This window comes from Aphelocoma coerulescens, chromosome 7, assembly GCF_041296385.1.
Source record: "Aphelocoma coerulescens isolate FSJ_1873_10779 chromosome 7, UR_Acoe_1.0, whole genome shotgun sequence".
NCBI lineage: Eukaryota > Metazoa > Chordata > Aves > Passeriformes > Corvidae > Aphelocoma > Aphelocoma coerulescens.
Window position 1 is genome coordinate 13,440,978 of NC_091021.1, and position 26,140 is coordinate 13,467,117.

The 26,140-nt window shown below is 39.7% G+C and overlaps 1 protein-coding gene across 4 annotated transcripts in view; it reads left to right on the forward strand.

Annotated features, from left to right (window-relative positions):
• INO80D (INO80 complex subunit D) overlaps nucleotides 1-26,140 on the forward strand; it is a 46,655-nt gene that overhangs the window by 16,993 nt on the left and 3,522 nt on the right. For 3 of the 4 annotated variants that reach the window (XM_069022255.1, XM_069022258.1, XM_069022256.1), the window contains 8 exons: nucleotides 2,548-2,656; nucleotides 8,559-8,783; nucleotides 10,709-10,818; nucleotides 12,692-12,825; nucleotides 14,285-14,502; nucleotides 14,906-15,063; nucleotides 16,043-17,235; nucleotides 17,662-26,003. In XM_069022255.1, coding sequence (XP_068878356.1) covers nucleotides 2,548-2,656; nucleotides 8,559-8,783; nucleotides 10,709-10,818; nucleotides 12,692-12,825; nucleotides 14,285-14,502; nucleotides 14,906-15,063; nucleotides 16,043-17,211 — 2,123 coding nt within the window. In that variant the 3' untranslated portion in view covers nucleotides 17,212-17,235; nucleotides 17,662-26,003. Of the gene's footprint in view, nucleotides 1-2,547; nucleotides 2,657-8,558; nucleotides 8,784-10,708; nucleotides 10,819-12,691; nucleotides 12,826-14,284; nucleotides 14,503-14,905; nucleotides 15,064-16,042; nucleotides 17,236-17,661; nucleotides 26,004-26,140 lie in introns of those variants that run through there. The other variant, XM_069022257.1, reaches the window with a different exon arrangement.

The window sequence follows — 26,140 nt, forward strand, 5'->3', positions numbered from 1 at the left end:
GACCACTGCAGGGGAGCAGCACTGCTACAGAAGGTGGTTGGAAGGATGCAGTCTTGTCTGCATACCAGTGCAGAAATACTCTTCCCCTTACATATCATAATCAATAGCTGCTTGTGAAAATGTAAGCAAATATAACCAAATTGGTGCTATGGTAGTACTGCTCTAGAAAAGGCCACTGACCTTGTGGCTGATTTGTCTGATTGTGAATATAGACCTAGGCACACCTATCTGTCCTTTTTATCTTCCTCACCCTCCAAAGTTACTTTTCTGCTTAGTTTTAGATTGTACATTTCTAACAAGTAAGATACTGGCAGGGAAAAGGAAATAGGATATGTGTGATATAAGGAGGAACACCATTTATGATGTTTAAAATAAGAAAAGACTTCAAATAAATCTGGACATTCCCTATATAATGTCTTATTTAATTGCAAACATTGGTAATTTTTGCTGTTTCAATTAACTTTTTCTTAATTTGCTGTTAAAATCTGCCCTTTAGCACTCATGGGATAGTTTTTGACTGTTTGTTCAGAAGATAATTAGCATCCCATAGAATGTCTCCAAAGGAAATTGTTCTTCAGAAGACAGCTTTGATGGTCTTATATACAGTGCAGATCTTTAGAGGAATGGCAACTCCAGAGGCATTTCTGAGTGTCACAGACCTCAATAGCTTAGAAAATGACCTGTGTTTCAAAAGACTGTAGAAAGATCCCTTTCTGTTTAATATTTTACATTCTCAAGTTGTGAGGAGAATACGTTTTCCTAAAAAAGAGGCACAGTAAAAATAAAAAAGTTAGACTTATGCACATACAGTTAGGCAGGTGCATAACAGTACATGGATGCATTTAGAACAGTTTATATTTGGCAAAGTAAAGGAATTTACATATTAATTACGTGAGAGTGGAAAATTTATTTGCTATTTATTCATTATAAGCCTTAAAGACTAGTTATGCCAGTTCAGAGAATTTCAGGATTTCTTCTCTATATTTGAGCAGTACTAGAGATGACTGCACAGAATCTTTCAAAAGATTAAGCCAGTTTTATGTGTACCAACATCAGAGCCACGAAACTGGATATTAAAGTAACTGCAGTCTTCAGTGTCAGTATAGCCGGATCCGGATTAGATTTTATTCCTTGCTTTCTGCAGTGCCCAGGAGAAGCAAAACAACACATTTTCTGATTTTGTTTTTAAACTTTGGGTAAACAATTTGTTGTGTGGTTGTCAATTGTGGACATCTTTATGGAATGATTAAATTGTTTTTTCATTCCCATATGGAAGGAACAACAGGAAAAAGAAACATTTAAGTTGAAAGTATAATTCTGACATTTTATCAAATATCTTAAGGTATCTTAATTTAGTTCAAATGTATGTCTTAAAAATAAACGCAAAAAATAAATTTGGTAGGATGCTGAAGTTCCTGAAAATTTGGGTTTCTTGTATGTGTGGTTCATGTTTAAGTGCTGGTTCTATATGATGAAGATGTATTCCAAGCATATGTGTGTGTGTGTGTGTCTTAACTCCGAAAGTATCTGACCAAGTACTGATTGATGCATTTCCCAAATTCAAAGCATCTGACTTCAGAATCATCTCAGATATAGTTGTTCAGTTTTAGCAAAAATGAAATGCTCCTTAACTCTGTCCATTTTCAAGGAGCACACAAGAAAATGAAAAAGAAAAATGCTGGCTTGTAAATACAGCAATGGGATTTTATCCCATCTGCTGCAAGAAAGTGGCAAGAATGTCACTGGATGTGGGAGAGAGAGTAGGAAAAGCTACAAAAGATGAAGTTCCAGATAAAATGTTCCACCTGAGAACTTAATGGCCTCTTTCTGGCTGTCCTGTTCAACAGCTGTGTGTAGATTGACTAACTGAGGCTCCTGGAGCACACCTTAAGTTGATCATACTGCATCATCATTAAGTGAAAACATGCTGCTTGGTGAAAGTGCAGGAGTGTTTGTATCTCTCCCTTTAGCTCTTTCTTCATGCTAATATGTGCATTTGGCAGGCAATTACAGAGACTGAGCAGAGGAACATCCTGGGTAGCTGTGTATCTATCTCTGTCCGTTTTGCTGTGTCTTATAGTTTTCATATTCTTCTATGTTTTGGCACAGAGAAGGGGCCAGAATATAAACAGAAATGAAATTGGCCTATTTAGATCATATAGTATTAAAATTTACCAAGTAGTCAGTTCTTCATGACAGGGACTTCTCTCTTACCTCATACTTTTATGAAAACTGCAGTACTTCTCTGTGGGTAAGAAAGCTGGTGATTTTTCTTCCACTGTTTATAGATAAAGAAGCCAGTAAGGATTTTAAAAAGAAAACTCAGTTATGACAAAAATCAGTGCAAGCTGTTTGCACACTACCACACTTAGAACAGAGCTGTTACTGTAGCTTTTCCTGTGTAGTTGAGAATACTGCATGATTTAATCAAACGTAATTATGCTTGCAACTATGCTATACAGTCATCTTTTGTGCCTTAGGTTGCTCAGAGGCTTATATAAGGGAGATGCTCTTTTCATCCAACTTCCATGTTTTCAATTCCCTTAGGGCTGGATTGGTCTGAAGACAGTGGAGAAGAGTTGGAGGATTCAGAGCAAACCTCCCCTTACCAGGTTGCGTGGTCTATCCGAGAAAGCCTCGGCTATGAGAGACCTGAGTGAGTATGATTCTTTAGTATTCATGCTGGCCTTGATGGAATAAATCATGTAAATGTGAGTTTCACTTCAAGTGGAGTCAGTGGAACCTAAGCACTTGTTCAAGTGTTTTGCTGAAACAAAGGATTGTTTGAACTCATTTGTTTGTAAGAGCTATGGAACAGCTTGTCACCTTCTGTCCCAGTTTCCAGCTAACTTAGAGACCTTTGTGCAGTCTGCTATCAGAAGGATGCATCAGGAAAGGATTTAAGCTTGTTAGCCTAAATTTAATTGAGTTTAGTGGGATTTATTCATGAACTTGTGTGCCTTGATGATTGGAGGTCCTGAATTAGAATCAAATGGGGTTGCTGTTGGTTTCTTGTCTTTCCTACTGTTTGTGAATAACTTTGTTAGCAAACTTGCTACATTTACCTCAGTAATTCTTATGATAATTATGTAGGCTATTGTTTTAATGTGCTTTTTTAAAGGCCATGGTATTTCTTTTCGTAATTGAGTGTTGAATAAACCTCTGTCAATACTTGTGAGCATTGAAAGGAAGTTATGGGATCAAAAGGATAAGCAGAGCAGGAATTAGCTGCTGGTGCAGTAAGGCCTATGATGTTCTCCATATACTGCTAAGTCACAAATCTAAACTTACAACAGGATATGATAATATATGTCTATTAATGTAAATTTGAAGGTGCACAGTTAAAGCATCCCAAGTATAGTATTATAACAAAACTGTCATATGTTGTTAACAAAGAAATGGGGGTCTCAGTAGAATTTGTTTCTGTAACCTGACTCTCATTCACTATGCAACTGGGCTTTTTGATACCATCACTTTTCCTTATATTTTAAATTTTTAACTACCACACTTAGAATAATGATGTTAATGAAACCTTATTTTGTTGTTATGATGTTGTTACAAATTCTGAAACTTACTAGAATTTCCTGACATCTCTGAAGATTTTCCTCAAGGTGAACAACAAAGCTGTATCTGTTGTCAGGACACACACCAGGATGCTAAATCTTGAGAGTCTTCAGCGCATCAAAGCTATTAAGGAGTGTGTAGAGTCCACTTTTTTTAAAATAAAAGGGTCTTCTTTTGTTATGAGTGACCGTCATTTTTTAGGGCATCAGCAGTTACAGAGCTCTCACAAACATTAACTTAAAAGGCAGCTTTTAAATAAAGTGTTTTGGGAAAACATGAACAGACTTTCAGACTTTTATATCAAACATAATTTTTCACAGCAGATATATCTATTAAATAACTTTCCTTGCATTCTTCTTTCTTTGACATTTGATTTGATTCTTCCATAGATCCCTATTTTTTTGGTCAACTTATAAAGGTCGTCTCTGTGTGTTTTGTCTTCTGTTTGTCTTAACTTCCTTTGGATTCTTCCTACTCTTTTCACATACTGAGAGAAAATAATACCTTGTCTTGACATTTTCTGTTCCATTCTAGCACTTTGTGCACCTCAGTTAAATACTGTCTTAACTATGCATGATGGATACATTTTTGTATGCAACTGGCTGCTTTTGGACTTCCATCAGCCTGCCCAGTGTTAGCTCTTCAACAACTTGTACTAATTTTGATTATCGATAAGCATTCACTTGATGTCAGCCTTCTAAAACTTTAGCTCCTATTCTGCAAACTTCTGTAGGAGTTTTTATTACCTGAAATGTTTCACTTTGACACTTCTGCAGTGTGGTGTGTCTGCTGCTGAAGATGAATTAGTTCAGGCTGTTTCTGGGGAGATTTGATTTGTCAAAGTAACTTGCTAATCTGGCAGCGCAGACTGGTGACTCCTAAAGTCACATACCTAAACTTACGGGATTTACTTGCTGGTTTTCATAGTAAAATTAAAGCTCTTTTTTCTCTGTTCATTTGTGTCTGAGCTTGTGGTCCCCACCAACTAACTCCATTCTGTCCTTTTCCTTTTGACTCCATGGAAGACAGTGGGAGGAATGATTCTCAGAATGGACTATTGAAAGAAAGTGAACAGTTAATTTCTGCTTCACTGGACAGCTGGTTCTCAGCATTTCTTCTTGTGTGATTGTGGGGGAAACCTCTATTGAACTTCTCGTGTGATACTCGTGTGATACACTTAAACTCTCAAAAATTCACCAGATGTGTTTAAAATTAATGTCTTAACAGTGTCCTGGTTTTGGCTGGGATAGTGCTCGTTTTCTTCTTAGTAGCTGGCACAGTGCTGTGTTTTGGGTTCAGTACAAGAACAGTGTTATAACGCTCTGATGGTTTGGTTGTTGCTAAGTAGTGCTTACCCTAAGTCAAGGACACTTCAGTTGCCTGTGCTCTGCCAGAGAGGGGGTGCACCAGAAGCCATGAGGGAGCACAGCTGGGACAGCTGACCCCAGCTGGCCAAGGGGATACTCCACAGCCTAGAACACCATGGCCGGTACATAAACTGGGGGGAGCTGGCTGGGAGAGGCCAATCGCTACTCAGTGATCAGGCTGAACATCAGTCGGTGTCTGGTGAGCAGTTGGGTTGGGCATCACTTGTGTTTCTTGGGGTTTATTTTTTTTTTCATTACAGTAAATCGTAGTATTATATTTTTTTTTATTTTCATTAATAAGCTATTCTTAGCTCAAGCCATGAGGTGGTTTTTTTCTGATTCCCCTCCCCATCCCATTGGTGGGAACAGGGAGAAGTGAGCATGCTGGGAGAGGGAGCATGCAGCACTGTGGTACTTAGTTGCTGGATGGGGTTAAACCATGACTACAGTAATACATTTTTTGGTTCACTTGCCTTCTGGCCTTTTAATCTGCAAAATTCATATTGTTGCAATCATCTGTGGAAACGCAGGCCAAATGTTTGCTTTTATTATTCTGTGCTTTAATTTTGAAAAATTGTGTTACTATGCTCCCAGGATTTCGGGATGCAGTGCTTCGAGGCAGGCACAAATGTTTGAGTTCAAATATCATAGGAGTTGGCAGTGGGCACAGTGCAGGCTGGGTGCTGGCAGGGAAGGTTGCTGGGGTGGGAGGAATCCCTTGTGGGAGCAGCAATTTGGAGAGAAAGCAGGGGCTGTTCCATGCTGCAGAATACTGAAACTTCCCCCTAGATTATTTGATTACTGAGTCTGGTATCTTAGAAAGTACTGGAAAACAAATGACTTTTTAACAAGTGTTTTTTCACTTCCTACACTGAAATACAGATAAAGCAAACATTTCAAGTAGCAAGTTTGAAAAAGGAGTGCGAGTCCCTCCTCATACCAGCTCGCTCAAAGGATCAAATATCAATACTGTGTTGTCAAAAGTTGGATTTAATAACTCCCAATAAGTAGAATAACTAAAAGAAAGAAGGGAAGGTTCTTCAATACGCTCTGTAAGGAGGGATTTGAAGTATAGTTACTGGGGTGTCTCAGAATAGAGAGCATGTTCTCCTTGTTCCCTGGTGGTGCCTGGCTGCTTGTGCTACCCTTTTGCTCTTCCTTTCTGCTGCTTCGTGCTGTCTTTGTTTTCTTCATGAACACTCAGCAATAATCCCCCTGATGTTTCCACATGACAGTCTGAAAGGGAAGGGTTGGGAAAAAAACATTTTGGATTATCAAATGGCTCGTGTGCACTTTCAGAAATCTTTGTAAAAATGAAATGCCACACATTAAGTTGAACTTCAGAGGTTCCTTATGCAGCTTAGGAGAATAAATAGAATTTGGCAAACTTGTTTATGAAAGAACAACAATAAAAGTATCTTTCATTTTCATGACTTGCCTATTGAAAAAAAAAAAGGGAGGTTTTATTTTGATATTTTTATGTTTCTTTGAACATATAAATGTTTTGGCTAATCTTACTGGCCTGGGAACAAAGTTCTGAACAGGCTTTTAGAAACAGTTTGGCTCAAAATAAGCCCTTGCCCACTGCAGGCATGATTTCTTTCTTTACCTTTGATATATGTCTTCATCCACTTTCTAAAAAAGATCTCATAAACTGAAGATCAAAAATATTTTAGCAAAAAATGACATTTTTTTCTGGCTCTTTCAATGTGAGAGAAGTAAAAAGTCTCAAATATAGAGAAATGTACATTAAAAAACACTTTCCACCCAAAAGAAACTTATTTCCCCTAAGGAATACTCTTGTTAATATTAATTTTTAACCATATCTAAAATTAAATCAGTAACTTTGTTTTAAAGTCTTGGCCTAGAGCAGTAATGAAATACCTAACATTTTAAACCTACCTATAAATATTATACGCTATCCATGTATTCCTCTTTTATTAATACATTGGAAAAAGGAAAATCTAAATTGAATAGTCCACAGTTAATTTTTTATAAACAGGTAGTTTTCCCCAGTAAGCATTCTTTCCTAAGAGGTCTTAAAAGTGTATTTTCTTTTAATTTTCAATGTAAAAATATTCTAAACATTACATATGTTAAATATTTTTAACAGGTTACATCTGCTGCTAAGCATGTAATTGCAGAGGTTAATTACTTTTAATTTATGCTTCTTGAAAATAAGCTGTAATCTATTTTAACAGACAAGATACACAGTATGGTTGACTTTACATAAAACTTCATAAAAACGTGCATTTGTGCCAGAGGCAGTGTTTGCTGCTGTGGAGTTTTCGAGGAAAGCCGTAGTGGAGATGGCTGCAGTCTCTTCCATTTGGTGTGTGCATAAATAGAGTCAGAGTTTCCAGGAGATGAAGTAGGTCTTCAGTATATTGCCTTTTGGGGACAGATCTGCTGTCTGCATTTCTGGATCTTACTTTATTTAGTAAATATCATGGCTGGTATTTCACATCTCTTGCATCTCAGTGGTGGCCTCCTTTGCTCTGCACAGGTTTGGGTGTCAGCTCATGCAGTCCCACAGGCTCTGAACATTGCGAGCTTTTCATTTGCTTCATTTGTTTGGATTTCTCTTCTTTCCTTTGCTCTTTCTTTGTGTTACAGATAGGAAAGTTGGCAAAAAGTTTCTCTGTTCTTAAAGAAAAAACTTAAAGGAAAAACTGAACAGAGAGTGTGCTTAGATTCAGCATGTGTATTTTGTCACTCCATGAACAAAAACCTCATTCTGCAAACTAGTGTTTGTTGTGGAGAACTTCTGGGTAGCTTCATGGACCTTGTTGTTTTAACAAGTTCCAGTGATGATTTTCGGTTTCATGCCTTTTACTTCATTTAACTGAATGTGTTGACATGGTTTGATGGTCTTGTTGATATGTGCCTGGACATTCAGAGAGCCAAGATAAATGGAGAAGGGCTTTCTTAAGCAAACAAAGAGTTGGATTAGTCCTTGATCTGGTCATTGCTTAGCCCTGGTCTGATCTTTCCCTCAGTATCTTTGGAGTGAAATGTGAATTTCTTCTATGCTTATTGTACTGTAACTCAGCTGCAACTCTGCAACACAGGGAAATCAGTATCAGCTGTTAGCTGTGTTAATCTGCGTTTTGGTTTAAAAATGAATACACCACCTGGCAGAATAAAAGGAATTGGAAAAAGTCAGCAGTTTTGGTACTTGTTAGAATTTGACCATCTTCTCCAGCATGATCTTTGCTCGATAAATTTCCGCTACACAGCTCCCCACCCTTGTCCTCTCCATTAATTGCACTTTGATTTAAGCATTGGTTTCATTTGCTGAGACATTTACAGTAAATAAAGGTTAACAGTATAGATTTCTTTTTGAACAGCACGCTCTAGACATTTACATGTGTCAGACTTGATGATAAATTAATGTAACCTCTAATAATGACATACTAAGAAAGGCAAATACCTTTAGAATTTAAAAGGAATCCTCCTCTTACTATTTCTCAAGCATCCCTGCCTGATTTCAGTGTTTGGATGTTTGCGTGGCTAGAAGATGGATGCCAACTTAACAATTCTCTTAAAATGATGAATTAGCTTAGTGGGGAAAAAAAAAACCAGTAGTAACTTAAAGCATATTTGTTTTTATTTTCCCTTCCTCAGGTCTGATGATGACAATGCAGATGACAGGAGTTCCAGGGTGACCAGACTTTGCACTTACTTTCAGCAGAAATACAAGCACCTCTGCCGCCTGGAGCGGGCAGAATCTCGCCAGAAGAAATGCCGGCACACGCTCCGGAAGGCCTTGCTGCAGGCGGCCAGCAGAGAGCCGGAGCGCACAGGGCAGCTCATGCAAGAACTCCGGAGGGCTACATGTGCTTGTACCAGGTTAGACTTGCAGGACTGTGACTGCAGGAACTTGGGGCTGGGCCAGGGTGGAGATGGGCTGAGCATCCAGCAGCTGAAAGGATGAACTCTGAAATTGGTAATCATGCACAAGGCAGAAAAACCATGACACATAAATGCCTGTCAGTGGAGTGAAATAAATGGGGCATACAGAGTTTTCCATGAAGACAGGCCTTCTCCAGCTTTATGTTTTAAAATGTGGATAGTTTGTTCAGCAGTATCTGGGCCCAAATATCTGATACTTTACTATGCCAGTAGAAGGTGTGTAGTCTGGTCTGTAGTTCACTGCTTCAATTCAGATTTCATTTTTCAGACAGCTTTTTTTGAAAAGTCTGTATCTCCTCTTAATTATCTTCCCAGCAGACCAAATTTAAGCTCATGCTTTTTGTTAGATTTAACTCAATCTAACATTAAATAAAACTTGGCAACAAAATACATAACTTCTAACAACTTTGAAGGTTACCTTCTGCGGGAATTCTTTCTAGATAATGTCAATATCCCTCCAGCTCTCAGCATATGGAGAGTTGGTTGATTCATATTCGTGCAGGAATAGGCTAAGTCTGAACCCTGATGTTACATTTAGGGTATCAGAAGCATCCTTTTGCTGTTGTGGTTTTGCTTTACAGGATGTGTGACTGTGGGGTGTAGTGGATAGTATGAGATGCAGATTGGAGCTAGGTACGGAGAGTATATTCTGTTTAATGGGATGTTTTTGTTCCTTGACAGTGGGATGTGGTTCATGAGAGTTGGAGGGTTTGTTGTTGGGGAGGTAGACTGATGCTGAAGAGCTGCTCTGAGGTGTAACGTAGAAGTCCATTACTGGTTTACAAAGTTGTGTATAAATTTCTCCAAACTTAAACTACAGCAAAACTTCACCTGAAGTGACAAGCTCTTGCTGTTTTTTTCCCTATTTTTTTTGCCCTTTATTAAGCAAAAAAGTTTACATTGTTTTGGGTAGACCAGCAAAGCCAGGTATGTCTGTCATCACTGCTCTGGTCAATTTAAGTAACCACAGAGTCTTTTCAGATACAAAATTTTTCACAGGAGTAATACTGCTAACTTTGCTCAGTCAAAATGCAGTTGATGACAGAAATGGCTGAAGGAAAACAGTCAGGCTACAGACAGCTTTTTGTCAACCTAGAAAACAACGTGTACAGAGGTGCAAGTCAGCCCTGGAATCGCCAGCTTTGTCTCCATGAAGGTGACACATGCCTGGAGAGCAGGCTAACCCCAAGCGAGCTGTGTAATGCTTGAGTGCTCGTCCACACTGCTGTCTGGTCGCCTGCTTGCAGCTCAGGCTCAAAGCATAGAAGTTGTGCTGGGGAAACGCCCAGCTCTGGGCACCTGCTGGTGGATTGGGCTGTAGCACCTTGATGAAAGAGAGCTTTTATCCATGTTGAGCACGCTCAGGCTCTGCCACTCCAGAGCTCAGTCTAAGTTTGTCTGAGCACATGCTTGCATGTAAGCTCTGGGGATGCTCGGCATGTTTTTGATTTATGAACAGGCTTGGAAGTGCACTTGACTCCCATCTAGGCATACCCAATACATTGAATTCTAAAGATCGACTTCATTTTGAGGGTCATCTGTGTTGACACTCACGTACTGCTGCCCTTGGCTCTGTTGCAAGGTGTTGTAATATTTAGCACATAGCACCTCTCATTACAATTAAGGCCCTGTGAAATAAGCAATAATCTTGTTACTATAGTCACACCTTCACCTGTCATTGACATCTATTCTGTGTCCCTGTGTAGAGCCTGGTAGTAGTGTGCACCCATCTGGATCATGACACACACACACGTGTGTTACAATTTTTCATCCTACTGCGCCACATTCAGTATAATAATTGTGTTAAGTAACCACCCAAGGCTGGGGGTTTGTCTCTAAACTCTTTCATGCTTTCTTTTCAGCACAAGCCAAGCAAGGCAGAGAGATGCAGAACCAACAATCTGCAGTGGAACTTCGAAGGGAGAGCAGTGCACTAACAAGGCCCTTCCATTCACCAGGCACTGTTTTCAGCGTATCCTCTTAACTCTGTTAGGGAGTTGCATTCAGGCGTGGAAGCTGTTCTGTTTTGGGGGTTTTTTGTTTGTTAGATTTTTGCATTGACAAATAAGTTTTTACACAGAAATACCTATTTGTTAGTGTGTTGTCAATTTGCTTTTAATTTGGCTGTGTGATTTGGGTCTGTAGACAGTGAAGATAAGTAGTTTGCTACTGGTATCTGTAATGGGAACATCATTTTACTTTGTAAGCTGTATTTAGTGTGTGCAAGAAACCTTTACAAAATGATCATCCTTCACAATGACTTGGTACAAACCATGTGGCTTTCAGCCTCTTGGCTTTCATGCAGCTATTTGTAGGTTCCATTAGACCACCTTCCTGTGGCAGTTTTGTGGAAAAAGGTTTTTATACATAGTATAAAAAGATGGATTACACTGACTAGAAAGATGGAAATCATATTTTGTGTTGTTCAAAGAAGAAGAATAGAAGGAGTCACAGAACCTCATAGTCTTGATGAGAAAGGGTTCCCTGTACTTGGAATGTCAAGCAAAGCCTGGAAAGGGTGTTAAAAGTCAATGGCTGAAGATCGCAGAAAGGAGAGAGCACATTAGATGTGAGTTTTGGTTCTGAAGGCTATAAAAAGGCAGACTTATGACCTGTAGTACTTAAAAATTCTACAGACTTTGTCTTTTTTGTTTTTACCTGAAGAATTGTTGGTGCTTTTGTTGGGGTGACTCCTTTTGTTGGAGCTTTTGGTTTTGATATTAAAAGTGACTAGTGCTGATACGTTCAGCTACTACCAGGCTGCAGCATCGTTTCAATCTTTTTGTTTTGCAGATGCCTTGTTTTTGTTGGTTGATTTTTTGCAGGCCACTTAAAAGCAGTTTGCAGAGCAGTTCAAAACCTCTATGAGAGAGCACCATGGTGTGCAGCTGTGTTTGGGATTTGCCTCATGATTCTGATTGGATTTTTTTGTTGGGGTGTTTTTTAAATTTTAAGTGGTCTTGTTTGTTGGTATGTGTAGAGCAGGGTAGTCAAGAGTAGTGATTTTGCATGTATGCCCATTTTTTCTCTCTGTATTTTCTTCTCTAAAATGATTCTGACCCATCCATCCAAGTCTGCTATCCTGCTATCTGGATTGTTCTGCAGGTTTTTCATTTTCTTTGTCCTTTTGTTTTGTTTTAACATTTTATGAACATACATAGTGATGTTGAGGTCTGACAACTGTTCAAAACAGAAGGAGTGCTTCTAATGTTGCTTGAAAAAAGACACAATGAAATATCTGTTTGATTTGCTGTAAGTCTGGAAACATTTTTACTCCTGCTAGGAATTTTTCTGAAGGAAATCTCAGCAAGCTTACATTTGGATTTACTTGACCTTTCTGTCTGCTTTCACATCTTTTTTTCAGAGGAGCAGGAAGGATCTTGAAACTTCTTTGTCTGTGCTCTAAAGATAAATGCCAAGAATGTACCTTAAAAGATTGAATTAAGAAATACTCTTCTTTAATGTTTCGGTATGGATTGTCATTAGTCTGTAAGGAAATAGTCCTGTTGACTACACTGTTCCAACTGCTACTATTGATCTATTGATTAGGCTCCAGGAAAAGGCTTCTTTTTGCTAAGAACTCATTAGTGAAATGGCTGCTTTTATAAAACTATCTCAGTATATAATAAAATCATTAGAGATTCTGCATGAATGCAGTTTTTTCACTTTAAAAGTTGGGTTTGAGCCTTACCTAGCTTTGAACTTGAATAGCAGTCTTAAGGTACTCATTAAAAATAGTGTCTGTGGACAGATAGAGTTGAAGGCTCTGATCTTTATGAGATTGATAAATCAAAGGGCGTTCCTCCACTGTTGTCTTGTGTTATTCCTGATGCAGAAATGCACAGATATCTTACTGAACCGTTCTCAGCAGCTCTTCTCGAGTTGCACAGCCAAGTTTGCAGATGGTCAACAGTGCTCTGTGCCAGTTTTTGACATTACACATCAGACACCTCTGTGCGAAGAACATGCCAAAAAAATGGTAAGTACAAAGCCATAATTGTATTGATTTGTGTATTGAGATGACCAGGAGTTTTAACCCCAGTCTTCCTATGAACTCTTCCTTGACAACTGGCAAGTTTATGAACACAAGAGCTTGTTTTTTGCTACTATTATTCTTAAAAGGGTAAAATTTGCCAAACATTCCCAATTGGTATAACATATGTTGTGAAAATCTTTTACACAGTTTTGACGATATAAAAAAGTATACGTGAGAATATTGTTCACTGGAGGAAATTTGATTATTGTCTTGAATTGAGAAATAGAAGATCATTGTGAGAGATCCTGCAGTCATTTTATTTGGGCTCACTCCTGGTCCTTGGATCTGAATATAATATGAGTGTGGTATTAGAACACTGCATCTTAAGGACTCTCAGTATACAGGGCCCAAAGTACTTTCTAAAGGAAATGTAGATAGCAATTACAAGGATGCAAGTAATGGTTTTGCCACTTTATTTATCTTTTGGTAACTGTTAGAATTTAACCTCCTTCAGGGATCTGTGGATCCCAGAGAAAAAGCAGTAGCCTACCTCAAGTTGAGAGAATGGAGAAATGAAGTTGATGTCCTCTGCTCTCCTTTTATGACACCAATCTTCCAGAACAAAACCTTTAGGATAATTAACAAACCCACTTCTGTCCTGCCCCTCTTTCAGCACTTCTTGTCTTACCTTCAATTAGGTGTAAAACTGCCTGCTTTGTTTTGTTGGGTTACTGAAAGTTTTTTGTTACTGTTTTTGTCCAGCCTCTCCAATAATTGTGAATTTTGGAGTTTTTTGGATTAAAATGTGAGGGTTCGTGCTACATGGACCTGTATGGGGTTTCCCTCTCTTCCAGGCAATTTTCAGTATGTCTTTCAAGGTTTACTTCTGTAGCAAATACAATCCTCTGCCATTCCCAGTGTGATGGCAACTGAAGACTGATGATGGTTTGATTTATTTTTTAGTGGGTCAGTGACTACTGTTCAGAAGCAATGAGGCCATAATTATTTACCCACATCCTTACCCTCGTCCAGCAGTATTAATTTCGTCTCCTCAGTGCTGTCCCTCTGTTATGTCAATGGGCACTTGAGGATTCTGGCTTCAGCTGCTGCACATTATCCAGATTAACAGCACCTCACAACGGCGTTTTGTCTTTAATACTTACAGGAGTGCTGCTAAAGGTTACAGTTTTGCACTGTTCAGTTAGGGTTTGCTATGATCGTTTTTAAGGTGACACTGCACAATCTCCTATTTACCATACCTCATAATTTGGTCTGTGTTATTTTTGCCATTGGGGTCAATGAGGAAGGCAACAGCTCAGTTTTTGAAACTGTGCCTGGGTGTAAGTTAACAGTCCCTCTTACATTCCACTCCACATGTCTGTGGAATGGCCAGGGTGAAAAAAGCAAGGAAAGTAATACTTGTTCTTAATATGCTCCCATTGGTATTGTTTCGCTCCCAAAGGATAATTTCTTGAGAGGGGACAGCTCCCGTAAAGTTCAGCACCAGCAGCAGAGGAAACCCAGGAAAAAAACAAAGCCACCTGCACTTACCAAAAAACACAAGAAGAAGAGAAGGCGAGGCCCACGCCGGCCCCAGAAACCCATTCCTCCTGCAGTGCCCCAAGGGAACCTCACCATGCCTGCCAGTGTCTCACTGCCAGTAGAGATACCCCACATACGGTCAGTGCTGTTCCTGCCCAGTTTCCCATTGCTGGCCTGAGTGTTGCCAATGACCACTGTACAAAGCCGTGACTTTCTTGTGCCAAGCAGTATCTGGAGCAGGGCTAAAAATCGCATCTCCATGTGACTGTTGAAAAAAACCTTTTGGGTGGGTCATTTTGGATTTGAGCAATGATTGGGTTTGATGGGTAAAATATCTGGCTCCTGATGTTGCCTCTGACATAATTAATGAGTAGCCTAAGTGTAAGCTTCCTAAAGAGACTTCCTAAAAGCATTTTCTTCCTAGATAATGGGGGAAAAAAAATGTGTGGGGAAGCATCCATTGTGGATGGCTATACACTGATAGTTGTCCTTTGGAAGAAGCAGAATTGAACACCAGGGACTAATGTTCCTTTCTGTTCAGGAGCCCCTCCACACCAGAGCTCAGTGCCGATGAGCTGCCTGATGATATCGCCAATGAAATCACAGACATTCCACATGACTTGGAATTGAATCAGGAGGACTTCTCTGATGTCCTGCCGCGGCTGCCCGATGACTTGCAAGATTTTGATTTCTTTGAAGGTACCATTTTATTTTATGCTAGCATGAACACAGTTGGTGAAGTGAAGAAGTGAGTGTTTCTAAACTGCATTTTGAGGAATTGCTTGCTTGCTTTCCTACAGAGGTAATAAATTCTAGAGAAGGAAGTGTGCATTTGCTCTATTGTTTGTGAGCTCTGAAGTAAAGCAGACTTTATGATGGCTGTGTGCATAGTTCTCTGTTTGCTCATATAATTACTGCTCTGAAAATCATAATTGGTTTAGTATTTTAATAATTCATTTTACATTTTTACTGCCTGTCAGTGTTACAATTTAATCAAGAGTATTCTCAGTAATGGCATCTTTCTGCCATCGAGTGGGGCTGGAATCACAGTCAATGTTGGCCATTGATAAAAAGAGAAGACAGTGAGAATAATATCTTTAAATACATTTTTGAAACTACCTTTTGGTCAGAAATGTACTTGAATTTCTGCATTCTAAAGCTCAGTACCTATCACATATAACAAAGAAATTAGAACAGCCTGGAGCTGGGTACGTGATTTCTTTGGTCATTTTCTGATATAACATGACATCAGACTGTGTTTGAATTGAAATTAACCTAAATTATACTGTTTGTGGAAATTTTAGGTCCAGGCTGTAATGTGGTAAGTAGAAAGAGGGGTTGTGAACTATGTGTTATTGCAGTATTGAAGAAAATCTTGCATAAGCATTTTTACTTTAATTCTAGGAAGTTTAAGAGGCATCTCCTATTGTAGTATGTGGAAGAGAAGGGGGAGAGGGGGATTTCCATTGAAGAGGAAGGTGTAATTTCACAGTTTTCTTACCTTGCTTAGCTAGTAAACACTGATGAATGATACTCTCTGTGTACTGCAAGCTGTGCTGGAAGGCTATCATACAATGCAGCTCTGTACTGAACTGTTTGTACATCTGCAGTCTTTGAGTGCCGGGGCCAGGCTCACCTGAGAGCAGCGCACTAACTGCTGGTGTCCCTGTTTCTGCAGGTAAAAACGGAGATCTTCTTCCGACCACAGAAGAGGCTGAAGAACTGGAACGGGCCCTACAGGCTGTAACTTCTCTTGAGTGCCTGAGTACCATTGGAGTACTTACACAGACAGATGGTGTGCCAGTTCAGGAGCTGTCAGATAGAGCGATAGGGGTGTTCTCTACAGGTGCTGGAGCTCCGGGAATGCAGTCCTTGAGTCGAGAGGTTAACACGGATCTGGGGGAGCTGTTGAATGGGCGTATAGTACATGATAATTTCTCCGGTCTGGAGCTGGATGAGAACTTGCTCCGTTCTGCTACCTTGTCCAACCCACCTACGCCCCTGGCAGGGCAGATCCAGGGGCAGTTCTCAGCCCCAGCCAACGTTGGCCTTACTTCTGCCACTCTGATAAGCCAGAGTGGCCTTGGGGAGAGAGCCTTCCCGGGACAGTTTCATGGACTTCATGATGGCAGCCATGCCTCCCAGAGGCCCCACCCTGCCCAGCTGCTGAGCAAGGCAGATGACCTGATCACCTCACGACAGCAATACAGCAGTGACCATTCACACTCCTCACCCCATGGAAGCCATTATGATAGTGAGCATGTGCCGTCTCCCTACAGTGACCATATCACATCCCCTCACACCACATCCTTTTCTGGTGATAACCTGGCAGCTACCTTCTCAGCAGAGATGCCCATGATGGCACAGCACTTGCTCCCAACTCAGCTGGATGTGCCACTTAGCGGGGTGGTCAACCCCAGAACTCACTGGGGAAATCTTCCTGTCAATCTTGGGGACCCCTCTCCGTTTAGCAACCTTCTTGGTGCAGATGGACACCTCCTGTCCACCTCCCTGTCCACACCACCTACCACCTCGCACTCAGAGACCACACAGCCTGCCTTCGCCACTGTGACCCCCAACAGCTCCAGTGTGCTTCCGGGGTTACCGCAGACCAGTTTCAGTGGCATGGGTCCTGCCTCCGCTGAACTCATGGGCTCCACCTCCCCTAAACAACAGCTCCCTCAGTTCAGCGCAGCCTTTGGGCACCAGCTGAGCTCTCACAGTGGCATTCCCAAGGACCTGCAGCCCAGCCACAGCTCCATAGCTCCTCCCACGGGCTTCGCAGTGACCGGTGCCACCGCTACCAGTACCAATAACGCATCCGCGCCCTTCACCACCTCCAACTGAGCTTGTCTGCCTGGCTCCCTGCAGGTAGATGGGGGACCTATGTTTTCTATCTTTCCTTTTTTCCTTTCTCTTTATTTTATCTGTCTTCTCTTCCCTTTTTTTTAAGAGGGGGTTGAGAAGAAAACCCCCACTTCAGTACTGACCAGGGTTAGCCCTCTGTGAACCTTGCTGTAGCATTCACATGTGCTTGTTACGCACCGGTGCTCATTTATTGCAGGCAGGTTCACTGTTCCCCAATAATTCCTTAAGGATACAGCACAGTTACTGGATGTAATTGATCTTAGCAGTAAGACCTAGAAATGGGAAGATACCTCAGATCACTGATGCATGTTACTGTTCCCTAGGGTTTGGATCAGTGCTTGCCATCCCATTAGCATCTGGTAGAAAGTTTTCCAGTGGGCAGAAGTCTCTTGATTTATTTTTTTTTTTAAATTTACTCTTTTTCCAAAGGTAGCATCTGGCATGGAAAACTTGGCTGCACACATTGATTTGAGAATGGTGCACTGAAGTCCTAAATCAAGATCATGATTCAAGGATGAGTTTGGCAGTTTCTTGAAATAGTCTCTTGACCTCCTCTGTGTGCGTGTGTCCGTTTGGGGTGCAGGGAGCAGCAATTCCTTTTCTTCTTTTGGTGAAGAAGTGGGAGTTGTCCCCTTCCAGAACTGGTCACTGTTCTTACTGCATGCTGATTTTTGGTTTTTTTTATGATTTTTAATTCATTGAGTAGCAAAGGGATCAGTTGACTGGTTGCCCATAGATTTGAAGACTGATATGAAGTTAGCCCAGGAAAAAAAAAAAGAAAGATAAACAGAAGGATTGAAATACAGATCATGGATTAGTGAAGATTTCTGTGAGAAATTCCCTTCCTTGTTGAATTACTGTGGCCTTGTAGCATTGATGATTTGCCTTTTCAAGTGTGTCTTTGTCCAGAACTCTTTGCCTGACAGACTGACAGGAATTTCCCAGCTGAAACAGGAAGAATTAGGTTGGTTTTCTGCCCATCCACACAAGTCTAGGTCAGACCCATTATAAGTTTCAAATGGATGCATTTCTCACAATATGTTTAACTAGTGAGACTTTCTTGGATAGTTTTTAATTCCCTGGTAGCCATATAGTTTTTTCAACACTTGTAGGGTTTGATGCTCTGTTTGGGAAGTGGAATGTATGTAAGTAACTAGCAGGTACCTATCAGCAGTCATGGCTAGCCAAAAGAGAAATCACTGAAGCCAAAATGGGTGAGAATTCCTTCTGTCTGCAGGATGGTTTTGTTTGTACTGATCACCTGCTAACGATAGTATTCACTCTTTGGTAGTAATTCCAGTTCCTAAAGAAAGGAGTCAGCTAGGTTTTAGATTTTTAAAAATAATTATTATTTTTTAATAATTTGTTTTTTAAACCAAGAGGTTATAGCAGCAGAAATTCTGAGGTGTCTACTTGCATCTCCTTACCAAGAAGGAATTTGCTTATGACTCTATAGGGCTCACACTTGCTACTGTACTCTGACTTTGACTGTAAAAGTAGCTCCTGTTTAATAGAAGTCTCTACTCTTGGTTTGTTTCAGAGATGCAGATGAGAGAAAATAGAAAATTCTACATTTCAGTCTTGTACTGTAGATGATGGATTTTATTCTACCTTACAGTAAAAAGTCCTACCTGCGTGTATTCTGGTCTATTTCAGGAATTTAAGAGAACCACATGTAATAGGGAGGCCTAATAAACTTTACGAGCAAAGGATCACTGAATGGAATTTAGTTGCTATAGAAATTCATTTCATTAGCAGTCAGGCACACACCAAAATACCTGACCCAATCCTCTCCTTCCATCTTCCTGAGAAACAGAGTTTAAATGGGATAGGTCTTGTGTCTTTTTACTATTGTAGCAATCATACTATCCCTCTTTTCTTGACTGATCTGTCCTCTTTAAATATAAAAGAGTATGGATAATGCATATGTCCTTTTCTGAAATTGCAAGTGTATGTGGGTGGAAGAAACAAAAATTATTTTCATGCTTCTGTTGTTATGAAGTCATTATTTCATACATGGTAAAATAGATCTTAATAATATAAGCCGAATATTTTTAAGTGGTGATTTAAATATGTTTGTAACACTTAAATGTTTTTAAATCACATAAAAAGTTTAATTGAAGCCTATGAAATCCTGCTTGTGATTGTCCTGCTGATTGAGGAATGCCCAGTGATATTGTGAATGAGGCAAATCTGACAAGGCTTTTATTTATTTTTGTATTATGTTACCCATATTTTGTTGAGGAGACAACTGTTTGATTTGCAGATGATTTTCGTTGTGTTCATATACCTTCTTCGATGTGCTGGGATGTCTGACTGAAAAAGAGTGGAGAACTAGTATACCAAATGGTTAATTCTTTAATCTGCTTGTGTATTCATGTAATTTTAGAGGGTGTTAATTTCTGTGTATTAGTTTCAGGGCTTTGGTCTTGAAATGGTTCTTGTGCCCATCAAACTTCTAATGAAGCTGCAGCTAGTGCAGAGTATATTTGCCCCACATCATATTTCTCTTTCTTGGCAAATGCTGGGGGGGAAGAGAGGATAGGAGCTGAGAGCCAAGTTCTGCTTGGTTGCGTTGGTATAAATTACAGAGGAGCTTTCCGGTCTAAGGTCACGGTGAGTTTGTACTGGTCTAACTCAGAACAGAATCCAGCTCCTAATCTGTGCATTGATTTAGACAGGGAATTTCAAAAGCTGTCAGAGCTATGCAGGTCCATGATTCCCATTTGAAATCAATGGCCTTTGTGTACCTGCGTTTCTTTGAAGTAGCTTAGGATATCAGGTCCCTTCCCCCACCTAGGTTGCAATTTTTGTATCGCTTGATGACTCTTCCCTGAAAAGTGACTGCGTAACATTTTTCAATGAGCAAACTAAGTTTGCAATAAAGCTGCACTTTCAAAAATAAACTTCAGTTTGTATACAGCTGAAATAGGAATCCCTCTGTCCTGTCTGCCGCAGTGTTCTAAAACGGGCCACCACTCTTGCCTTTTCCTGGTTCACCTCTCATTTTTTCACTGCCACCAATTTCATGGTTACATGGCTACCAAGCAGTTACGGGTCTTGATCTTAGCTTTACAAGGTAGATCATTCCAGGTGGGTTTCTACATCCACGCAACCTGTTGACTTCAGTGCATCAGTGTCTTACTGTTGGATGCGAGAGATCCAGTTGAGAGGTGGGTGTAGTCAGAGAAACGTCACACCTCTTCCTCTGGGAAATACTGCTGGCCTGGTTAAGGTAGTCCTTGAGGCTGTTATTTATGTGGTTCCCGAGTAGAATCCATGCTCCCTCACAAATGTTTTTGAGTATCAGCTCTTACAGCAATTAGCACTCTCACTAGCCCTTCACCAAAGAGCCAGTGTAGCAATTTCAAATGCTCAGTACCTGTTGTGCCCATTATGTGTTGAGAAATGGAATAAGGCTAGTTGAATCTAAAAGTTAATTTCTTTACATAAGATTGGAGTTTTAAAGAATGAAAAAAATTAGAATAGAATACCATCTACATAATTTTGGCAATAATAGCACCTCAGTCTCTGTACAAAAGTACTTAACACAAGATAAATTTTGACAGTGTACAGAGGCTTATCAGGAATAGCTTCATGGTCTCCTGGTGTGTAAGGCATTCTTTAAGACACACTTTGACGTTTTGTTTCACCTAGGAAGACTTTACACCAGCTTTGAGGGGAATCATATGCACTTAGATACCTCAAAGTTGATTTGTTCTTTGGCTTCATAATTATGATACAGGAAAAGACGCATCATTTTGTCTCCTTCTGCTTTCCAGTTCCTCCAGGTTCTTGCTTAGATCCCTTCTCATTAGTAGCATGCTTCTCTCTATGGTTGAGCATAAAGGCTTTAAATTGATAATGCTGAGAGATAGCACAGTTGCAGGTCTGCCTCAGGCACTGTGGAGAAAATGGCAACAGCTAGGTTTCCAACTGAAAATGGGGATTTGCAGTTCTCATTTTGAAAGCACTGAAAGCCCTGAGAAGCTTATTGCCTGCTAGGCAAAAATCAGAGAAAATAAATTGTCAAAGGGGAATTGTACCTAATAGCAAAGAGAAGCCAAGGGAAGTGGCTTTTTATTTTATTTTTTTTTATAAAAGGAAGATGAGTATTGAAAAATTAGGATATTCTGTTGTGAGCTGCTGCTGGCTTTAGGGCATGGCCAAGACGAAATACCTAGGATTGAACCTGCAAGCCAGTAGCCAAATTCAGTTTGAAGCTTCGTTTTGCTGTAACCACATCTAAATACAGTCTGGGATTGAATCTACTTGCTGGGAGAGTCCCACAGAGGTGTACAATAAACAGTGGGCAGTTTTCTTCCCTGAGAAGCTGGCCCTGCTGGCTACTTAGGCTCTTCTGAGCTCCGGCTGCTCCCTGAGCTCCTGCAGCCTCCTTGCTGCTGCATTTCCCTGTAGGCATTGTTGGGCCTCCAAGGGCCTTTTACTCTGCTCCTTCTCTAGCTACTGTGGAATGAAGTGATGTAGTGGAAGCATGAAAGGACAAAGTGGGCATGGCTGTGAGTTGACAGCAATAGTTGGAGAAGGCTTTCTTTATCTGTTTCCTTGAAGTAAGTGTTGGCACCTTTTCAGTCTACTCTAGGTTATAGAATTTGGTCTCCCCATCTTTGTGCTGCAGTGAGCTAAATCCACTCATGAATTCTCCAACAGTATGAGCCTTTGGGCAGAGAGGAGGGAAAAATTTTTAGAAGAGCCAGCTACCTGCAGTTAACCTTTCAAGGGTTGCGGGGTGCAGGATGGTGGCAGGAGGTGCTTTCAGCTGACAAACAATAGAAGAGTTACCTGCAGTGATCTTTGGCAGTGAGACATTTGTGTGGCTGTCCAGACAGCTTCCCTGGTGGAACTGGTGTATTTTTTCTTTTGTATTTTTACATGTGAAGGAGTCTCCTGGGCAGACTTCTTGCAAGGTCCAGTGGTGGTAGAAATAGTAACTGAAGGAATAGTTTGGGGCTAGTGCACTGGCCAGATCTTTAAGTCTTTCTCACCTTCTGGTCACAAGGTCTTTCTGATGTTTTGGGTAACATTTAATGATGGGGATTTGTGGGCTACATCTTGTACCTCCTTTATTTCCTTCCACTCTACATTCTTCATCTTTCTTGCTTCTATTTTCCCCTTCTCAGACACTTCTCCAATGTAAATTATGCCAGCTGGTAAGTCTTCCGTGGTTCTGAGCGAATGTGACTGCAAAATGAAAAGGAGGAGAGATTCCTGCAATTCATAACATACAGTTTGGATGCTAGAATGACAGTGCAATAGATCAAAGTATTTCTCAGATCAGTGAGTAGGGAGATGTTTCACAGCATGCTAATATGTCATGAACTAGATGCTGAGGGTACAACATTGATCATGGGAGTGCACACGCTAGCAGTGAATATACAGGCATTTTTAGCAAGAATTTACCTTCTCAGAAGTTCCTCTTCTTTTGAGATGTGTATCAGTAGAAAGTCACAAATTAGTATCTAAATTACTCTTTTTTAATATGCTCAAGCCCAAATAAAAGTAAGGAGGGTTGGTGACAAAAATCTGTATTAGTGTTCACTAAACTTGGGACTTAAGGAGAGGTCTGGTCATAAGAGACCTTATCGGTTAAGGTTTCAGTCTTGTCTTTAAAACTAGACAAAAACACTATTGTTGAGAAAGAAAAGTTTGGGGGAGGAGAAGGAGTTAGAAAAGATGCGTCTTAAAACAATTTTCTCACTCATGACTTCAGCCTATTTTTAAAAAAAACCCAAAAATTAGTGACTATTTTCCCTTTGCTGTGCTGGTACTTCTTAAGGTGGTTCTTTGCTTTCCTGGTTTACTCTGCGCCTTCTCTAGCTACTGTGGAATGAGGTGATGTAGTGGAAGCATGAAAGGACAAAGTGGGCATGGCTGTAATGACAGCAATAGTTGGAGAAGGCTTTCTTTATCTGTCTCCTTGAAGTAAGTGTTGGCACCTTTTCAGTCTACTCTAGGTTATAGAATTTGGTCTGGAAGTGAATAGGATGAAACTTCAGCTTTTGCCCATAAAACTGTACTTAACTTGCTGTAGAAAAATGCATTCTTCCTACTCTTCCTCTTGCTAGTCCCCCAAACACACACACAGTGAGATGTTCAGAGTTACCCGTGTGTCGAGCACGTAGGCATGTTGAACTTGGTCCAGTAATGCTAATGTTTAACCTGCTTTCTGTTGTTGTCAGCTGGTGCTCATGGAGATGAACTCTGGATAGGTAATGTTCCCAGATATCCTCTGGAAAACTTTAACTTTGGTGCAGATTGCTCTGATGTAGCTAACTGCGATGGCATTGGCTTCTACCTTGGAGTGGACTGATTTACCCTGAAATGACTCTCTAACCTGCATCTTAAACAGTGTAGTTGGTTCTGGTGCAAATAGATTCATTCTGAAGTGATGGACATTTTGATTCTCATGCAAAATAGCTACATCCTACCAGAAGGGGTTGAACCAGTTTCTCTGAACAGTGATGACCTTCACTGTACAGTTTTGGGTATGTCTCAGGGATTCCTTGTGGAAATAAGGGCAGTTAACAAAAAAAAAAAAAAAAAAAAGAAAAAAAAGAAAAAAAAAAACAAGAAAAAAGAGAAAAAAGTAAATAGTTTTAAAAGTAAATAATAATTTAAGGTAGAGCGTCACCCAAGTGAGAGCGCAAGAAGGAGAAATCTTTGTTCAGTTTTATAGTCAATGGTGTCTGGCTTACGGACTCTTTCTCTTCTCGGGGCTCTCATCTCAAGTTCAACATACAGAATCTTTTTCATCACGCTCAGCTTTAAACTTTTTATTTAAAGATACCCTTCCCCAATGAGCTTTCAGAATACTTATTGTAGATTTTAAGAGAAATGGTATATTAATTTATGCTATTAACATCACCTCATAAATTATAAGTTTTATACTAAAGCTGTATTGAGTGTAATGAATTATGTTGCATATGTGTTTTTAATAGCTATAAAATTATATACAAGCTTTTTTGGAAAAACAAACTAGTGAAGCACCTTTTTACACTGGATCTTTGCCGTGTCAAGGTGTACAGCTATTCTTTGCTACCTTGCAGATATCTATATCTATATATAGATATATATATATAAATAAAATAAAATGGTATCCTGTATCAACAAGTATAGAACTCTTTTTAACCCTTATATTACTGTTCCTATAACTCTTTTTAAATTTTGAGTGTTACATTCTGCAATAATTTATCCGTGGTTTGTACCTATGATTAGAAATTTAGTTACAGGGTAAATAGATCAAATTTAAAAATCCAACTACTGTAGCTGGGAGTTGTGAACCAAGTTTGTAAGACCTTTTCTTTTTTTAAATGTATTTATTTCCAGTTAGCTCTGTGAGTTGGAATTTGAAAAGTTGGAACATTAGGAATCTACAGTGTCTTATTCAGGAATTTTCCCCTCCTTTCCTCACAAAGGAATTCCCACTGTGACTTATAAATAGAATTAGACTGCTTGTGTGCATGTATGTATTATATATACACACAAAAAATATGCATTGGGGGGGGATGTATGTGTGATACGAATGTGTATATTGTATGTAGGTCATAGTTTTGTAAAGAGAAAAGTAGTCAAGAGGTGATGGAATGTATTGTAGAAATGTGATTATTTAGTAGGGGGTTGTTATGTCCTCACTGTTGTATAAATAACTGAAACTCTCTACTATATAATCTTCTGTTATAAGGCTAACTCTGATATCATGTCAATTTTACTGTTTTTCAAATGAGTTGCTTTGAGCCCTGTTTAAAATGCCATGAAAATACCAAGCTCCCAAAGACAGCCTTTAAATAAAACAAATCGGGGAGGAGGAGCGATGGAAGAAATGAGTTTTTCAGGAGAAACTGAATGGGGGGTTTGCATTCAGTGGGATGGAGAGGCATGAGAATTGCTGTGTCTTTGCAGATTAATACCCTAATCTCCTATGGTCTGACTTGGAAAATGTTGTCAATCTATATACTTGTGTTTTCCAATTAGATTGTAAGGGGTACTGTTTGTGGAGTGGTCTCCATTCCATAAAGGGATCTTGTCTTCAAAGTAGATTTTTTTTCTCTTCTGAGGATCTTTGTGTGTATCAATTTTGCCCCAAAATTGCTGTTGTGGGATTGCAGAACAAAACACGCATTCAATCAAGGGAGTTTCACGTAGGCTGTGAAATTCTGAATTTGATTGTGACCACTTACCTTTTTTTCATAATTGGAGAAGGAAGATTTCTTTACAGGAGCTCTCACTTGAAATTGTGAGAAGTCAGAAACATTCTTGTGGATTGGCTCACTCTTCATACTGTTCTGTTTAGGCTGGAGAAAGTAACCTAATCGTTATTTATTCATACAGTATCACTTTTAAGTATGATGATCCTTGTGACTTTAAAAACCTTTTTAGAAAAACAGAGCTTCCAGTATTGAACAGAAATTTGAAATTTTTTTACAATTTTTTTTTTTTAAATTCCCCTCCATATCATTATGTTGATACTACCCCCAGGCATCCCCCCCCTTTCCTTCTTTCCACAATTTGTTTCTGGCACATACGCATACAGGCAAAAGGGTAGGGAGATGGAAGTTGTCAGAGGCCTTTTCTTCTGCTTATTTGGTGGTAATGGGAATAAGGAGCATAAATCTTTATGGCTTTATGGAGGAGAATAGACCCATTTTTATGTATACCTGTACAGAGAGATATATCTGTATATGAGATAATGGTAGCATTTTGGTGAATGTGGACTTGCCCTCATGATGTACAATAAATATGTATGAATACGATCAATCTATATATACATGCATACAGATTTATAGATGGAATATACCTTGTATCACACACCTGTACATTAGCTGTAACATGAGTAAGTGTGTGAGCTAGAGAGGGACTATCCACATAACATATATGTAACAGGTAAGCA